This window comes from Balearica regulorum, chromosome 5 (assembly GCF_011004875.1).
Source record: "Balearica regulorum gibbericeps isolate bBalReg1 chromosome 5, bBalReg1.pri, whole genome shotgun sequence".
Classification (NCBI taxonomy): Eukaryota; Metazoa; Chordata; class Aves; order Gruiformes; family Gruidae; genus Balearica; species Balearica regulorum.
The window spans coordinates 55383060-55400303 of record NC_046188.1 but is presented as its reverse complement, the minus strand read 5'-3'; the positions used below and the strand labels follow the sequence as shown (position 1 = coordinate 55400303).

Sequence of the window (17244 nt, the reverse complement as noted above, 5' to 3'; positions counted from 1 at the left end):
CTCCAAAAGATCTGGAGAAGGGAACTGAGAACAGAGATGATGTTTACTCTAGGAGAGCTCAGTTAGATATGTGACTGTAAACCTGTCCTTAGGATTTGGCAAAGAAGGACTCTGCTCCTTGCTGTAGAGCCCACCTGACACTGTGCTAGTATTTACTAGTACCTTATTGAGATCTGAAATACCACAACTGTCACTAAGCTGGGAACAGGAGGCAGCCACCATACCACTGACACAATGCTGTGAAAAGACTCTTGCATTACATTTGTCCTAGAAAGTGTGCTCTGTCTTTAAGACCAGGAAGTGACAGAAGACCAAGTTCAAGAAGGCAGAATTTCAATATGTCCTTAACCTTAAATCCCACAGAAAGCTCCGAGATTTAAATGCTTGCTTAAATTTACACTCACACTAAAAAGCTATCTGTATAGGAATGGATGTTAGCATGTACTTATATACTGCTCTCCCTCCAAGTCTGAATGTTAGGCTGTCTGCATGTGAAACTTGGCATCTTAAGCCCACAGGAAGAAGGCTTGGCATTATCTTTAGTTTTAATACAGCTCTTGTCCCTCCGTGGTGTTTCAGAATCAAAGCCCCTGTACTTAACCTACTGTTTAACATTTCTCTCATACCTTTCTTTCCACAGTATGTGGCATTTGCCTCCCTCTTCTTCATTCTGGTCTCCATCACCACCTTCTGCCTCGAGACCCATGAGAGATTTAACCCCATTGTGAACAAGACAGAAACTGAATTCATCGGGAATGACACCCAGGTGCGGCACTACAGGGAAGCAGAGACTGAAGCCTTCCTCACCTACATCGAAGGTGTCTGTGTGGTCTGGTTTACATTTGAGTTCTTGATGAGAGTCACTTTCTGCCCAAACAAGGTGGAATTTATCAAAAACTCTTTGAACATCATTGACTTTGTGGCCATACTGCCTTTCTATCTAGAGGTTGGACTCAGTGGCCTGTCTTCCAAAGCTGCTAAGGATGTCCTGGGCTTCCTCCGCGTAGTCCGTTTCGTGCGAATCCTGCGAATTTTCAAGCTGACCCGCCACTTCGTTGGGTTGCGGGTCTTGGGACACACCCTCCGCGCCAGCACAAATGAATTCTTGCTGCTCATCATATTTTTGGCATTGGGCGTCTTAATCTTTGCCACGATGATCTATTATGCTGAGAGAATAGGTGCTAAACCAAATGACCCTAGTGCCAGTGAACACACACACTTTAAAAATATCCCCATCGGCTTTTGGTGGGCTGTTGTCACCATGACGACCCTGGGCTACGGAGACATGTATCCTCAGACTTGGTCAGGCATGCTGGTGGGGGCCCTCTGTGCTCTCGCCGGTGTGCTGACCATTGCCATGCCTGTCCCTGTCATTGTGAACAATTTCGGAATGTATTACTCCTTAGCTATGGCTAAGCAGAAGCTACCAAAGAAAAAAAAGAAGCATATCCCGAGGCCACCCCAGCTGGGATCCCCCAATTATTGTAAATCTGTCGTAAACTCTCCACACCACAGTACTCAGAGCGACACTTGCCCACTGGCCCAAGAAGAAATTTTAGAAATTAACAGAGCAGGTAGGAAACCTCTTAGAGGAATGTCCATCTGACCGTTAACCTCCATCCCACGTAGTAATTTAAGATTCAGCCAGACTGCTTTCTTAGAGCAATGGGTAGCACATTTATCCATTCTAGTCCCACCATCACACAGTGAATAATATGTGTGAAGTCTAGGTTGCAGGGACAAATGGTACAGTGGAGGCTGATCAGCAAAACTAAGGATGAGAGCACGCTCTAGGAGCCCAAACTTTGGTCCTGGTTAAGGGCATACAAGTCTCAAGATATTTTGAAGAGCTGTTACATCTAGTGGAAGAATTTTGAGAGTTCTACAGCTATGTTGCTGGACTGTGTAATGCATCTCAGAGGCTCCTGAGAGCTGAATGCTTCATAGAGCAGAGTAGGAGCCAAGTACTCAGCAATTACAGAGTTTTCTGACAAAACAGGGCTGGAATTCGAAACAGCCAGATGCTTTCTCATTTGTTCCCATTTGGGACCTTTCAGCTGTTTTAAATGGCAGATATTATACATCTCATTACAGAAACTAGGTGCCTAGTAAGTTGAAGGGACAACTATACCATCATGCATATTCATGAGACAATCCCGTCTCTTTCTGATGATTAAGTGTGAAGTAGAACAACAGCTCAAATTCTTGACACTAATGCAAAATGACTCACTCTGAGACAAGACTAGATGTAAGGATGTTTATTCCATGGCATGCAAATCAACCTATTCTATAATATTCCACTAGAATTTAGCATTAAGAACTATGAAGAGTTTTGACATTTTCTAAAACATGCTCCTTTTGCAAGTATGGGTTGGTGAGTTACAGCTCTTTCAACCTTCCAGCAGCAAAGGCCAACTGGAAAAGGTCTGACTGGTCATCACTGGCCTGTTTGGCCTAAACAGTGATTGCCTCATAATACGGTATTCTTATTTTTAATTATACTGATTCATGTTAGCAATAGGTGAAACCAGAGCAAAATTAATCATACTAATTCTACTGGGAGGGGGGAGGGAAATGGAAAAAAATACTAGTCACCATGGAATATATTATAATATCCCATGGCTAGTGGTTAATTATGGGAATATCTCAGTTTTATGAGAATCTTCCTATAGCACATAAAGTTACGGGGCTCCAATTTGATTATTTAAACCCCATAATCTACCTCTACCCATGGAATATCACTATTTATTCTATGGAGTAATTTCAAAGTAGATAACCATGTTGAAAACAAAGCCAACTTAATTTTTGGCATATGATCCAGCCAAGTCGCATAGTAGACATTCTTCAGCCTATTCAGAATATCCCCCTATGTTGTATTAGATAGATCGCCAGTCAAGTGATTTTAACTGACATCTAGTCAAAAAGAGATGTTTTGAAAGAGCTAGCATATACCTATGATGGTCTTGTGTTATCATTTTTTTACTTTGAAGAAAATTCTAATTTGTTACTCATTGTGAGCGAGGTATTCTCTCGTCATCTCATAGCCATGCATGTTGATGTCATTGTGAGAGGCACAAAGAAAGTGAGACTTTCCTTTGTGTGTGACTTCACCAATGCCAATGCTAATTTTGGAGGGGAAGAGCTGGTGGGAACCTTTCTCTTCTATCCTATTCTCTTCTCTGTTTTCTTATTTCTTTTTTGTTTTGTGCAACTATGTAAAATCCATTCAGAAAGTAAATAGCTTTCATTTTTTTTGTTAAAGGCTATTCCATTGCAACAGGCCAATCACAATTCACGTGACTGATAGACTGTCTCTTTCCTCTTGTATCTTTGGCGCATAAGCGTATCATCCATTCCCCTCAGGTTGCAAATGCTTATCACAATTCATGTCCAAGCAGCAAACTTCCTCATAAGTAGATGTCTTTGTGACATCGTGTATGAAGAGGGAAAGAGGGCACAGACAATATTGCCTGTCTCCTACTGTGAGCAATAGGCCAACTACCCAATTGTAATGTGCAAGAGATGCCAGACTCTTGAGTACTTTAGCACTCAGCTACAGAGCGACTTTCTTCTCAGAAATCCCTTGCTTTATAATGTTCCTTCCATTACCTACCCTGGTCCTCTTTGGGAACTAGAGGACTAAGAACTCTACGAGTTCAATGCAATTCCACACTGGTATCCTGAGAATACGTGTAATTTTGGTTCAATGTGGAACTGTTTTGCCACCATCAGTGCTCTAAAATCAGCTGTTACCACAATATCCATAAAGTATTGATAGTAACAGCAACTTATCTATTTCTGCAATAATTCAGAGACTATTTTTATATACATATACAAGCATATATATTTTAAGAAGTAACAAAGCACACTTATACTTCAGCTAACAAAATGGACTTGGTAACACTGTTGCTTGAGTTCTGGTTCTGATAATTATTATGCACCACTAGCAGCAAAAAATATTGCCTGCATCTCTTAGCTTCCTAATAGGAAAAGATCTATATGTGTGCAAGAGAAAAGTAAAAAATAATAAGATCAGAACCGAACTCTTAAAACAAGATCTGCATCGCCTTGGATGTTGAGGTTCACTTATGTAATATGAAGCATTCACAGGCACTGACTTGTTCCTGAAATTATAACCTGCACATTTTATGAAAACACACTTGCAATGTTTCCTATACTGTAAAATATCTGGATCAGTTAACAGCACCTAACTGTAAACATCAGTTAACATTGTACTAGGAACACAGAATGGGTGCCTAACCTTTCTAAAATAATGCCTGAGTTGTCCAAGATATTTCTTGTAAGTTTTAACTGTAAAGCTTCAGTGTGACAGTGTCTAGGTGATATAAGGTCATGTGATGTATATCTAATACATTATTCAAAAAAAACCAAACCTGTATAGCTGCTCAGGTGTAAAGGACATCACATGAAGTTGTTAATTCCATATATTATGTTTGCTGGAATGATTAAACACTTCACATAACAATGATGAGTATGAAATAGTTCCACATATGACTATCTCTCTATAGCCCTCTCATGCACCGAGTCAGCAGTTCACAGCTGCTCTCGGTCCATACACACAGGGCCAAGGGGGCTCTACAGAGAGCTCTGCACAGCCACAGCCCAGTGCCTCCTCTCAGGCTAAGGAGCACTTTCCTGGCATGGACATGCAAACAGCAGAACTTTGCCCACAGGCTGCACAGCTGCTGCCCATGATGCTACGGTCATTTGCAGACAAAGCAAAGATGGCTTGAATTTAAATTCTGGTAGGTTTGAATTAAATTTTTAAATTGTCCCCAACACTCTCAGCAGCTCAGTCCTGGGCTAATCTATACTTGGCAGGAGGGTATCTTTAAATAACAGTGCTCAATTTTAATTTGATAGAAAGAATGTCAGAGTTTGATTCTACCATGCCTCCCCTTTCTGCAGCAACCGTTGCTGCTCCCCATCCTGTTTGATCCTGTCAATGGGTAACTGGGAAAGCAGCGGAAGGGGAGGAAAAGCACTTCAGAGTAGAGGGTGGCAGATCTAATGCTGCAGGCAGGCCTTCACTAGCAGCATTAAGAAAGCAGAGATTTCCTCTATACAAAAAAAACCTTCTTCAAGGCAGTTTCTGATGCCTGTAAATTCTAAAGATACTGCTTATATAGTGTCTGGAGGAGCCGGGCCTGATACAAAGGAACAGATCTCACCTGACCAATTTGACTAAAACTCATTGACCCGGGGATATTTCAGACTAGAGAGGACCAGGTGTTCCCTCACTTAAAATATACACACCAAGTTCTAGCATCATCATGTCAAACTATTAACTTTGTTATGTTGCAGTGTTGTTTACAGGCCCCATTCAAGACCAGGGCTTCATTTTGCCGTTGTTGTATATGTGACAACCACTATATTACAATCAAATAACTGACAGGCTAAGTAGACAGCAAAGAGAAAATGGAAGCAATCTCCAGTATTTTCATTTGACACAGAGCTTAATTTAATTGAGCAAAATCACTTGAAAGGTTTGTGGCAAAGCCACTACTTGAACATAACTAAATAAGCATCAGTCAACCACAGTCTCCTATGCTGCAATGTCTTTCAGATAAAGGCTTCTGAATATTCCAAACTGTCTCATAACAGAAGCAACATTTAAAAAAAAAAAAACAACAAACGAAAAAACAAAGCAAAATTTGCTTCAAATAGAAGCAAAACAGAAAAAGCCAATCTCAGCCACTTAAACTTAGCTGATTTCTGTCCCAAACCACACACACTCCTACAGGTATAATTTATCTCAGTGCACATAGTGAAATCCATTAAGGTACAAGTTTGTAAGAAAACCTTAAAACATGCAAAACAAATCTTGAAAGATCTAAGTTTTGTTTTGAAAGTGTTACTCAGCACTTCAGTCCCTCTCTTCTGTGAGCTGTGTGCTTACCTGAAGGACAGGTTGACTATATGGTTACATCTTAAAGTTGCCATAGGATGAAGCGGTCAATGTCATTTTCCAACACTGTAAAAGAAATTTAGAATATGAATGGAATTCATAACTTCATTTGATGTCTACGGTACTGTCTGGTGCCACAATGGTCTTAGAATGCATCCATAATACATAAGCACATGGGGTTATTTTGGGTTTGTTCAGAGATCTACCCCAACCTCTTATTGTTTTTGTATATATATTTACAACACCAGCACACACAGTGTTTATATTGACTTTAATATGGCCAAAAGAAGAATTTCTCACCTCTCTGATCTCCTCTGCATGCAGCTTCTCTTAAGCTATACTCCAAGGATATTGTGTCTTCATACAAATGTATTGTGCAGCCTTTTTCACAGTGTACTGATGGCAAAATTCTCTACTCATTGCATACCTGTAAAATATGGAAGAAATATTACTAGAATTCAGGTGCCTAGGAGGAAAGGGAGAATGTCTGTCATTACTAATACAGTCTTTAGCTTCAGAAAACTTCTGTGGTTGTTTTACTTACCTGCCCAAGAAACAATTTTCCATAACCCACTCCTCCACTATCTCTATGTCTGAATAGTTAAAGCAGTCCAAGTCTATCACTGACAGAGGGGAACTACATAGTTATATGGTGAGTCCCGTGTACTACATGGTCAGGTGAATTGGAGCAAGCTATGACATTAGGAACCTATTATTTCAATGCAATTTCCTGAGAGAGCGCTGATCTCCTGTTAAAGAAATAATGTGGAATTACCCATTTCAGCTTTATCACTCATGCTTTTTGAAGGAGCTGCTCTTTTCTCAGGGCTTCATTTTTCATCCCTTTTGTCACCGTAACCTAAATAACCTGTATTCCTTGTGCAACACACTGGTTCTAATGTCAGAAGTACACTGAGCACTGTAATTCTAGTGCCAGTGCTCAGTGGGAGCTGGGGACTCTTGGCAGTTCTTGTCACAGGCCCATTATGCTGCCTAACATTTCACTGTAGTTTGTGAACTTCAGTGGCTTTTATGGATAGCAAAGCATTGTTAAAGCCATAGGTATGTAGTCACTGTGGTGGTCCTTCAATCCACAGGGAAGCAAATTCTCTGATCAAATGTCTTTGAACATAAAAAAATAAAATCTAATTTTAGTGTCATAAAACCTTTGACCTTCTCTGTAAGATGGACAGGAGACAGTAATATACCTGCAAAGAGTTTAGGTCTGTTTCAGCTCGAAAGACTTTGATGTTTAAATGTGTTGGACATAAAACATACTAAAAAGGCAGTGGAAAATGTAATAGGGAGATGTTTTTTTCTTTATTCCTTATACTTAGCCTTCCTAGCCTTTAAAAATCCAAAATTCATCACTCCAAAATAGCAAATGAGGTAATGATTGCATCATAATGTCACTGAAGATGGAGTCCTCTGGATCTAATGTAGAAATTGTAACAGTTCGAAATAAAAGGAATAATACTCAGTTGTTCTCATCTAACATAAGATGCATTCACCTAAGGTCCCGCTTATATTGGAAGAAGAGTCAGGCAGTCTTGGAGAGTAATTCACTCATTTATGACCTGAATTGCCCTCTGGAGGTGGCTTTCTTCATAAGTGATCTCAGGTGACTGCAGCTCTAACAAGATCCTCAGTTAAGTGCCTACAGTTTGGAAGCAATTTGGATCTATTCCTTGCCCCCTGCCCCATGTGGCATTTCTGCGATCTCATAGCTGTGGATCACACACAAAGCAGAATTTATAACTAATACAATGTAATACTTTGTTGTACAGTTATTCATCTGTCACTTCCTGTAGAGATACAACCAGTGGGTATCCCTTGTACTATGGTGCTTGTTTACTTTAGAATTCAAGTAAAAAATAACATCACCTATGCCAAGTCATTTGAAAACAAAAAGGACGAGCTATGAATTCAAGCACAGTGCTTTGGGTTTCCTGCTTTTCTCTGGCACTATGTGAGACATTGAAAAAAAAAAAAAAATTAAAAAAAAAAAATCTCCCCACACAGCCCCCTGTGGTCTGGCCACAGCCAGGGATGAGTGTGTGTAGGGGCAGGACCACACTAAGCTGAAAAACAATCATAGAACTAAATAATATATCTTAGGACTTTTCATGCCTTAATAACTTAATGAGCACGAGGCACTCTTGGTGATGGGAAAACACAGATACAAGCATTCCAGCCAAATAAAGTCAATCTGTGCCAATCCTCCAGCACAAGGCAGATGTAAATACGGTAAATCCTCTTTCTCAAGCACGTGCCTGCCACTGCAGCTCCCATGCTATCTAATGCACAATGCATTCCTGAGATACGAAAGAGGTACTCTTGGCATCTCTTCCTTCTACTGGGCTGAGCATGACCAGTATTTGCAGGACAGAAACAACAAAAGGCACCTTTGTGCAAGAAGTACATCTCTGCTGCAGTAGAACTAGAAGACGGGATGACTTACCCATTACTACAAAAGGCCACGGACAAAAGGGTCTAAGGTGTGAGGTCCCAGTTCTGTGCCCAGACCACTTGCTTATACCCCCCCCCTCCCCCTTACTCTGTACTTGCTGGAAATTTTCTCCAAGCCTTTTGGCTACTTGCTTGTCTGTTTATAAGCACAAAGCCGAAATAACAAGCAATTTACCATTCCTGCTGTCATTGTTCTTTGTATTCATCCATGTTCCATGACTCAGACACCTTCCATACTGTACAGATCATCATACTGTATTCCTCAGAGCAGTAATAGAAGACTGTAGCATGACTCACCTGACTGCATTTTCCTGCAACCTCTACTTGACCTGTCAACAACCCACTCTACTCTACAGAAAATGGTGTGTGTTAGACTCTGAGAAGTCCAGGATGGGTAGAAGTGAAACCCTAGAAGTGTCAGGATAAAACTAGGAAGGATCTTCCAGAGCTCTTGCAATGCAGCACTTCCAGGAGCAACAGTTCTCAGCACTGCATTAAGCACATATCCAATACTACCTGTAATAGCAAGATGCACTGGATCTACTTAACTAGAGCTCCTGTATTTCCTCTAGTAGTACCAATAGGTGGGCAGCCAACATACTGTCACCTCACTTCAAGAAGTAGTACCTCTCAAAGGTGATATACTCTGGGAGTGACGTTACTATGTTGGCCAGTTAGTACTGGGAGAGGCGGTCACCACCGTCACTGGAGTGCCTTTCCTGGGGGACACGGCTTCCTGGAGAGACCTAGGTCAACACAGTGGTGAGTAAATGTTGAAGAGGTAGGTTGGGTCGGAAGGATTCTGCATATTCATGTAGCATACTAAATTCTGCTCTTGTGCCAGCGTAAAGTCCATCAGTATGATATCTACTCAGAAGAGCTTCAGAGCAACTTTCAAAATATGCAGTAATATAAAAATCAGGAAACTTTAATAAAGATACCTAGAACTAATAAAGATTTTTATTGTAATGGCCTTAGAATATTGGGGTAACTAAAATGGAGTTGTTATATAGGAATCTTAATTCTTTTACATGTTCTTCACATTTTCTCTCTTTTTCTCTTTCTCTCTTTCGCTCTGTTTGTTAACATTTACTTGTTATTACTGTACGTTGCTTGCAACTTGTGTATGTTACAGACTGTCACATTTTATTCTGTGAAGTTTTTCTCCAATTCCCATCAACCTGAGCTCCATGTTGGGCAACCGAGGAGATTACAATACAGTTCTTTAATGCAAAAGAACAAGGAATGTCACAGACTATAGGTAACTTCACTGAGGTTGTGACACAAAACCTGATGCGAGGTATTAATGCAAAGAGTAAGTACTTGGTATGACAATAGAACTACTTAGTTAAATTACCTTCTTTTTTTCAGATAGTCTGCATGGGAAAAATTAATTTTCATTACTCTCCAGCAGAAAAAATTCCCAAAGCTACCAATTTAGGATTTTTTTTCACTGCCATTTTGAAAACCAGTGATACCCATGCTGACACATCATTACTCATTTTCAAAGGTTTAAACTCATATTTTCTGTGCTGTTCTTCTCTATGCTATACTTCCTTCTATACTCTCCAAGCCGTGATTTCATCATTTCATCATCCTTTGTCTGTGGTTTAATATATCTTCTCCATAATTCTTTTTCTAATTTAATATAGTTATATCCCTTTCACTCTAAGGACCTGATTTAACAACAACAGAAATGAGCACCTACCCATGGGATTCACATTTCTTAATCCTGTATGAGGCTCTGGAGCCCATAAAAATTGATTTCTGTAGCCAAAGATGGTCTGGCACAGAAACATAATTGTTATTTTGCTGAATCAGGTCCTGAGCAAAGTATTTTGTTTACAATCTCCCCAAATTACCTCCAAAGACTGCTTTGAAAGAATGATAAAAAAATAGCTGATAGACATTTCTGATCATTTTCCAGAGGGACAGCATGAAGTTTATTGCTACTAATCTTAATTATCAGTAAATCTGTGTTAACTCATAAATTACTATAGCCATGTATTAAGTCAAGAAAAGCACATTTTTCTCAACGTGCAGTTCCTTTACTTTCTGATTTGCTATTATGGTCTGGCCTGCTCTTAATCGGTGAAGAAGCACAGCAGAGTTTAGATGGAGTCTAGTATAAAAAAATAACGTGATTTATACTGATGCAATTGATGAGTGGCCAATGAATATTAATGGACAGTAAATGCTATCCAGGCAACTAAAACAGAAACAACTTGCTAACAGGAGTGAAATTTGAATGAGTAGGGAATTGTACTGTAAATATTTCCTTTCCATGCAACATCTCAGAGAGAAATTTAGGGATATAAAGTCAATGGGTATTTTTGAATGCTGCGCAGCTCTTAACCCCTCCACAAATCGCAGTACATGTCTTCGAATACTTGGATTCGTCCTCTTAACTTCATCATAATCATTTGCTTAGCACAAGAAGTATCAGGCAGAAGTGATGCTGCAAAAATAGGATGCAAAAGGAATGTAAAATCTTTGCTGGGAAACTCTGTCCTCCAGCAGCAACTGCAGCAGCCTCACAGCTGCTCTACTTCCCACTTCCAGCTAATAGGCTTGTAGCTAAGAAAAGCTAGAGCACAGCAGTTCTCCACCCCCACCTTGGCCATGCCACCTCTGTTCCTGTACCATTCCGTCACTAGCCCAAGAGCCAGGGAAAACCATCAAACCAAGAGAGTTTCCCATTGCCAGCATAGTATGACACAACTAATGTTTGCCACATTAACAGACCTTTTCTATCATGAGAAAAGTGAAAGAGGCCTGAAAAATAGAAGAGTAATTAATTCACTCAATGAGCAACATGCCATTACTTTCTTCAGGGATTCAGTTGGATTAAAGGTCTCTGCTGTGAGGGACCTCATGGAGATCCTTCCTCATAACAGACTTCAGGCAGCTACTGTGCACGTTAGTGACAGGGGTTTAAAATGAGCAAATGAAAATGACCCTCAAGCTCTGAATGAGAACCAAAGGACGTTGTCTATTGGTCAGGAGTGGGACTATCCACAGAGCGTAATAATGGCAATCCCAGGTTTTGTATCACTTGAGATCTAGACAAGCTGTGGATTCAATATTAGGTGTACATGCAGTGTTGGTGTGGAATGTAACTTTAATCAGACAAGGTCTCCCCAGTAGAAAAATCTTCATCTTTCAAGCAACTTCCTTTCTCAGTTCTGGCCCTGTTTTGCACTCAACTGCTCCTACCTCCTTCCTGCTTGTCAACCCTCTTCCTTGTAACAGGGCTGCAGAACCTTGAAGTCCCTGAGCCTTTGTGGAATGGCAAATGGCTATTCAGGGAAGTTGTAGGTACTCAAGCTGGGTCTTTGTCTCCTAATCTTTAAACAAGGGTAGCCAGGAGGAAGACAGTCTTCTTCCAAAAGAGACTGCCAGTGACCTAATGTGACCAAAGGAAACAGCGCTATGTCTCTTAATCGCTGTGTTTCTGAAGTAGGGCTGAGAAGACCCCCATCTTCTTCAGCACAACGTCAAAGAATGTGTCATGGTTCATGTAACCAGATATTGACTCATGGGTAAATATACATGGATACCATGTCATGAACTGTGGAGTTTCTCTCAGCCCTGTTTCAGTCAAAGTGGTTATGACCTACAGAAGTTTCTTTAAGGACTGGAAAAGGCGTTGGATTTCCAATCCTGTAAGGACTGAAAATAGTCCACTCAGAGTGCCTTTCAACTCATCCAGTCTTTGGGGTAAGTGACCACTTCACAGCTCTGTAGACACATGGGAGACAAAGGAAGGGGGGTAGCTACAACCCTGAGAGGAAGCAGTGTGAGTTGGGACCATTCCTGGCCCACATGCAATTTCTGAAGATATCTAAGGTAAGAAGAGTAGACTAGGAACTTGTTTCTTGGCAACTGTTGGAAAATGGCAGTGTTTGCTTAAGGGAAGAGGACTGATGTGACTTACCCAGTGTAGGAACCACTTCTGTACAGGTGCCACATTTCTAAGCATAGATGGAGGTCAATGAATATATCATACATTTATGTCCACTGATACTCTGAACGTAAGATGCAGTTCAAATAGGTGGATGCTCAGTGTCAGACTTTAGCTTATAATCAAAACCAGCAGCACTGGTAAAGTCACTATGACAGTGTGCAACTATTTGCTATGACAAAAGAGATGAGCCACGCAGCAAGTACATGAGCAGTCTCTACTGTGCTTCTCCACAATGAGCAGAGTATACTAATGAAAATCCAGCAGTTCTTCTAAGTATTTTTCCCCTCCTGAATTCCACCCCCCATCCCCCCCATTTTGAAATTCAGTGTGTGCCTGGAAACACCTGAGGCATTTTAATAGTACTTTTCTGCAAATGGAGATAGATGAGACAGGGAAAAAATTAAGTGGAAACCACATAAATGAGGTAGTTGTGAAACAAACTACTCACCTGGGAGATCTGCTGAATACTTTCTTTAGCCTCTCAGTCAAATCTCTGCAGGAGAATGTTTAAAGTTGGTGCAGTTAACTAGGTATTCACAGATAGGACAATTATGGAGATAAGGTGCCAAGCTGCGAGTCAGAAGATTTTGTTGTAAATAACCTCTTACATAGCAGTGGGCAAGTCACTTCACTGCATGGTAGTTTTATCCATCTGTAAAACAGAGATAACATTTACTTTTCTTCATGAAGCAGAACCTAAAGAACAAAAAATGCTGTACAAGCCTAATTCAGATTCTGCTAGCAGGAATGGAAAGACTCATTTGAATTTGGTAGGCCAGAATCAAGCCTTAGAAGTTTTAAGCACCTAGTAGTCATCATCGTTGGTATAACTAGACTAGCAGTCACCAGAAAGTAACAGTTTCAGTAGTTTTGCTTTATCTGGAGTTCTCTCAAACCCAAGGTCAATCTTGGAAAAAGCAAATATGCAAGTTGAAATGTGAGAAATCAACCTAAAATAAAATCTTTTCATTCCATCTTTAGACCTCATTCCTGAAATTGTTCAGCATGTAGATCTGCTAATGAAAACAATGGGAACTTCTAACTGTGGGCTGATGACATCAGTGATGTTTTCGTTATTTCCATAACAAACTAATCACATGTTAAATATCATGTGATTGCTGAGTCCCACCTTCAGATAATTAGGTGCTGCAGAAAGTGGTTTGGAACACAACTACTCTACTTAATACTTGCTTATATATACCAGCAACAGATGCAGTCTTCTGTGCTGGTAATTTCTTTGCTTCCTAAATATTTAGCAAAATTATCATTGTGGATTAGCATTGCTATCCAGAATGTGATCCCTTAGGCATGGCCCACGCATAGAATATTGAAGGGACATTAGTAGGACAGTTCAGTGATTTGTCCACATCTCCAGCTACTCTGTTCTCTTCCTATTGAATAGATATAAAATAACAAGGTTGTGGATTTTCAACAAGTGTCAAGAAAAATTTGTCAGTGATAAAGGACCCTGAGGAGGCTGCAGGAGCAAGTTCCAGCTCAAGTTGCTAGGGATGTATAATGCAATTTAAGAAATTAATTCCAAGACAGTCAATTTTCTCATCATTCAAGCACAACATAGCCTGCAAGCTACTTCCAAAAGGATCAATAGCTGTTACCAGTGAGCAGCCTGACCCACAACCACTCTGCTCAGAGGTGTTTTGAGCTCCAGAAATGGACCAGTTCCCCGTCCATCATGAACAGTTTAGTTTGCAAACCCAGGCTCAGGTGTAGCAGTGGCAGTCTCAGAGATATCAATGAAGGCCTCTGCTGACGCTGCTGCCTCCCTCATTTCAGGATTAGAGCAATCTCTGCTTGTAGCAGTAGAGGCTGATGAAGAAGCCCAGTTCTTTGTTTATGCTTATGAGGACAGCAGCTCTCCCCGAACACAGTTAAGTGATTTTTCAAATCAACAGCTCAGTACCTGCAATGTCACAGTTACTATGGCAGCCGTGCCAGGTTTTTGTGCAAAGAGTGGTATTAAAGAGCAGTAAGTATTATGAACGGAAAGGAATTGCAATGCAGTGCAACCTTAAAACTTTAGAATCCTATTGAAATTAGTGTCTACAAGTATTAAAATGCACCTACAGCTTTTATCATTTTTAAAAATTGTTTGAGGCATCTAATTATTTCATTGCTCACAAAACAAAATGTTACTACCTCCCTCTTTGGGGAAATAATTGGCTAATTCTGCATGGAGAAGAAAGGAGGCAGAGGTGAGATCTGCAGAAAAGACTGTTTATGTTGTGACAAACCAGTGACATCTAAATAAAAGTAAAGGCATAGAATGCAATTACCAGTATATGGGTAAATGCATAGTGTCATATACATCTCTGTGTGCATGTGTGCACGCGTGCATGTGTGTGTGTGCAAAGCAACAAATATAACTTGAAAAGGCTTTTGCCTACTACTCTTCTATGTTGTCTGAAACCAGAGGATCAGAATCATATTTCCAAACCCTACCTAATGTATTTTTTGGGGGGGCTTGTTTTGTTACTTGACTTCAAAACCATTAAAAAATAAATGACAGTATCATGTAGCGTTCAGAACCAGCTAGTGGATGAATCTGGAAAAGGCACTGAAATTAAGTCTATCCATTGAGTTTGTCTTTCCTTAAAGACTTGCAGGACCACCCATTGCCTTACAGTGTCTAGGTAATAAGCATTGTGCAACCGAGGTATAGGATGCTGCCAATACCACTCAGTTAAGATATCTCCTCAGCATTTGTGAAACTTTAGAAAGCATATTTTGACTGGTTTTTCCTCCCTTCAACCAAAATACTCATATCGAGCTGTGCCATATTTCGAGTATATTCTCAATACACTAATTTGCACTTTAAAACCCTAAAATAAATCCTACACTAAATAGCACTTTAAATTGTTTTATAAATGTCAAACAAGTCACACAGAGAAAACATACTATTCTCAGTCTATCCTCATGGGAATGTGTGGAGCAAAATGGGCAAATTTGACAAACTATTTTCATTATTTACAGCCGAGAGTAAATTTTACTCTATTTTTCAAATTCATGGCCTGCTGTAGTGTTTTCTATATGTAGTGTCCTGTGCTGGCATTTAAAATACTGTATGTGTTTCCGAGGAGAACATCAGAAAATGGATTGCTTTTTTTAAAAATCCACATTCTGCTGTCGTATTTCCATACGTAATGTACTCTGTGTGTCTAAAACATGTACAGCCATTCTGCATGACTGATACTGGAAATGCTATAAAAAAATCTGGGTAAAATTTGGGGAGGGGAAGAGCAGGAATTTTCCCCTCAGTAATATTGCACAGAGGTATAAATCAGCACAAACAGAATATACTCAAATACTAAAACACAACTCACAGTCCACTGCCTCTCCAAAGCTCTGAGCGACAGTAGGCTTCATGACAAACAGGTCATTCATGCACCATCCTGTGTCATGCAAAAACATATCTGATTTCTAACCGCAGTCTTCTGCTCGCAGGACTAGGAACCAATGCACGCCCGTTTCTGAAACTGCCCCTCTATGCGGAAGTACAGGTGGCTGCTGTTACACCTAACACGATCATGTTTTGTTTCTCCTCCCACTTAACAGACTTTATTTTATTTGGTGCAGTGCACATGAACGCAGTGTCTAGGACAGATGTGCTACCTTTTATAGTGTCGCTATAGAACTCTTTAGCTGTGAACCCTTAATTTGCAGCTGGAACTCTAATAAACAGTGCATAGTGTTTCAATAGCCTTCTGCTTATATGTTTGAAGATTCGAAACTGAATGGTGAGGTGGCCAAGGCGGCGCTGGCAAACGAAGACTGTCCCCACATAGACCAGGCTATTACGCCTGATGAGGGCCTGCCCTTTACCCGCTCTGGCACTCGGGAGAGATATGGACCCTGCTTCCTCTTATCAACCGGGGAATATCCCTGCCCGCCTGATGGAGGAATAAGAAAGGGTATGTAGCTGGGGTCCTGTAACCACATAGTTAGCAACCATTTTAAATAAATAAGAGAAAGTCAGCTGTAGCTGTAGCACGCAATAGTGCGCTTGCTGTAGACATGCACGTTTGGGCTGGAAACCACCACCTGTTGTCTGCATTTGGAGTTTCTAACCTATTTCTTTCAGAAAGAAAAACCTGAGGAGCTGTAACTACCCCATGCAGCTATGCTAGGCAGTCGAGTCTTCCACCCCAGCTGGTGCAGTAAGCTTTAGCGGAGGATGCTCTACAACGTCCTTAAATTAGCCCATCCTCCAAGGAAAAGCCAATTAACATTTCATAGCAATGAAGGTTTGCCACTTGGAAAGCTCACAGAACTTACCAGACTCTGAAGAGCACAGACTTGGAGGTGGCAGACAGAAAAGATAAAACACAAAAGCAAAACATCCTCAAGAAATATGAAATGATTATTTGGCTACCTTAACAGAGTGCTAAAACAAATTATTTAGATATTCATAGCTGTTTAGTTCAACAGAGAAAGAGAAGTATACAAGAACATCTGTTAGCACAGGTGTCCTACAATTGGAAAATAATCCATCTAAAATCACTTTCATAAATAAATCATTACTAGTTAGTTTCTCAGACTTCTGACAGCTACAGATCTCTCAGAAGTAACTGTATTTTAGTTTGCTAATGGTCAGAACAATCTATTTAGCAACAGAAAAAATGAAAAAATCAAATGATAAAACCTTCACTTCTTAAAATAGGCTGTTTTAAATAATTTAACGTGAAGAAACCACACAAACCAAAATTAGAGTTACAGATACATGCATCAAAGTTGATAAGGAACAGGAAAATTGGAAAAGAAATCTCTCTTTGAATCAGTGTTTATCACTGGTGTACTGTATATAGTATATGATATAGTCAATATTTTAAAACTGCAAAGATTGTATGATGTAACCATACAC

The 17244-nt window shown here is 40.2% G+C and overlaps 1 protein-coding gene across 6 annotated transcripts in view; it reads left to right on the top strand.

Moving 5' to 3' along the window:
• Positions 1–17244, top strand: part of KCNC1 (potassium voltage-gated channel subfamily C member 1) — a 128356-nt gene that overhangs the window by 91798 nt on the left and 19314 nt on the right. For 3 of the 6 annotated variants that reach the window (XM_075755025.1, XM_075755021.1, XM_075755019.1), the window contains exons 2-3: positions 641–1574; positions 16106–16294. In XM_075755025.1, the coding sequence (XP_075611140.1) occupies positions 641–1574; positions 16106–16294 (1123 nt within the window). The remainder of the gene's footprint in view (positions 1–640; positions 1575–16105; positions 16295–17244) is intronic. The other 3 variants (XM_075755022.1, XM_075755024.1, XM_075755023.1) reach the window with 1 other exon arrangement.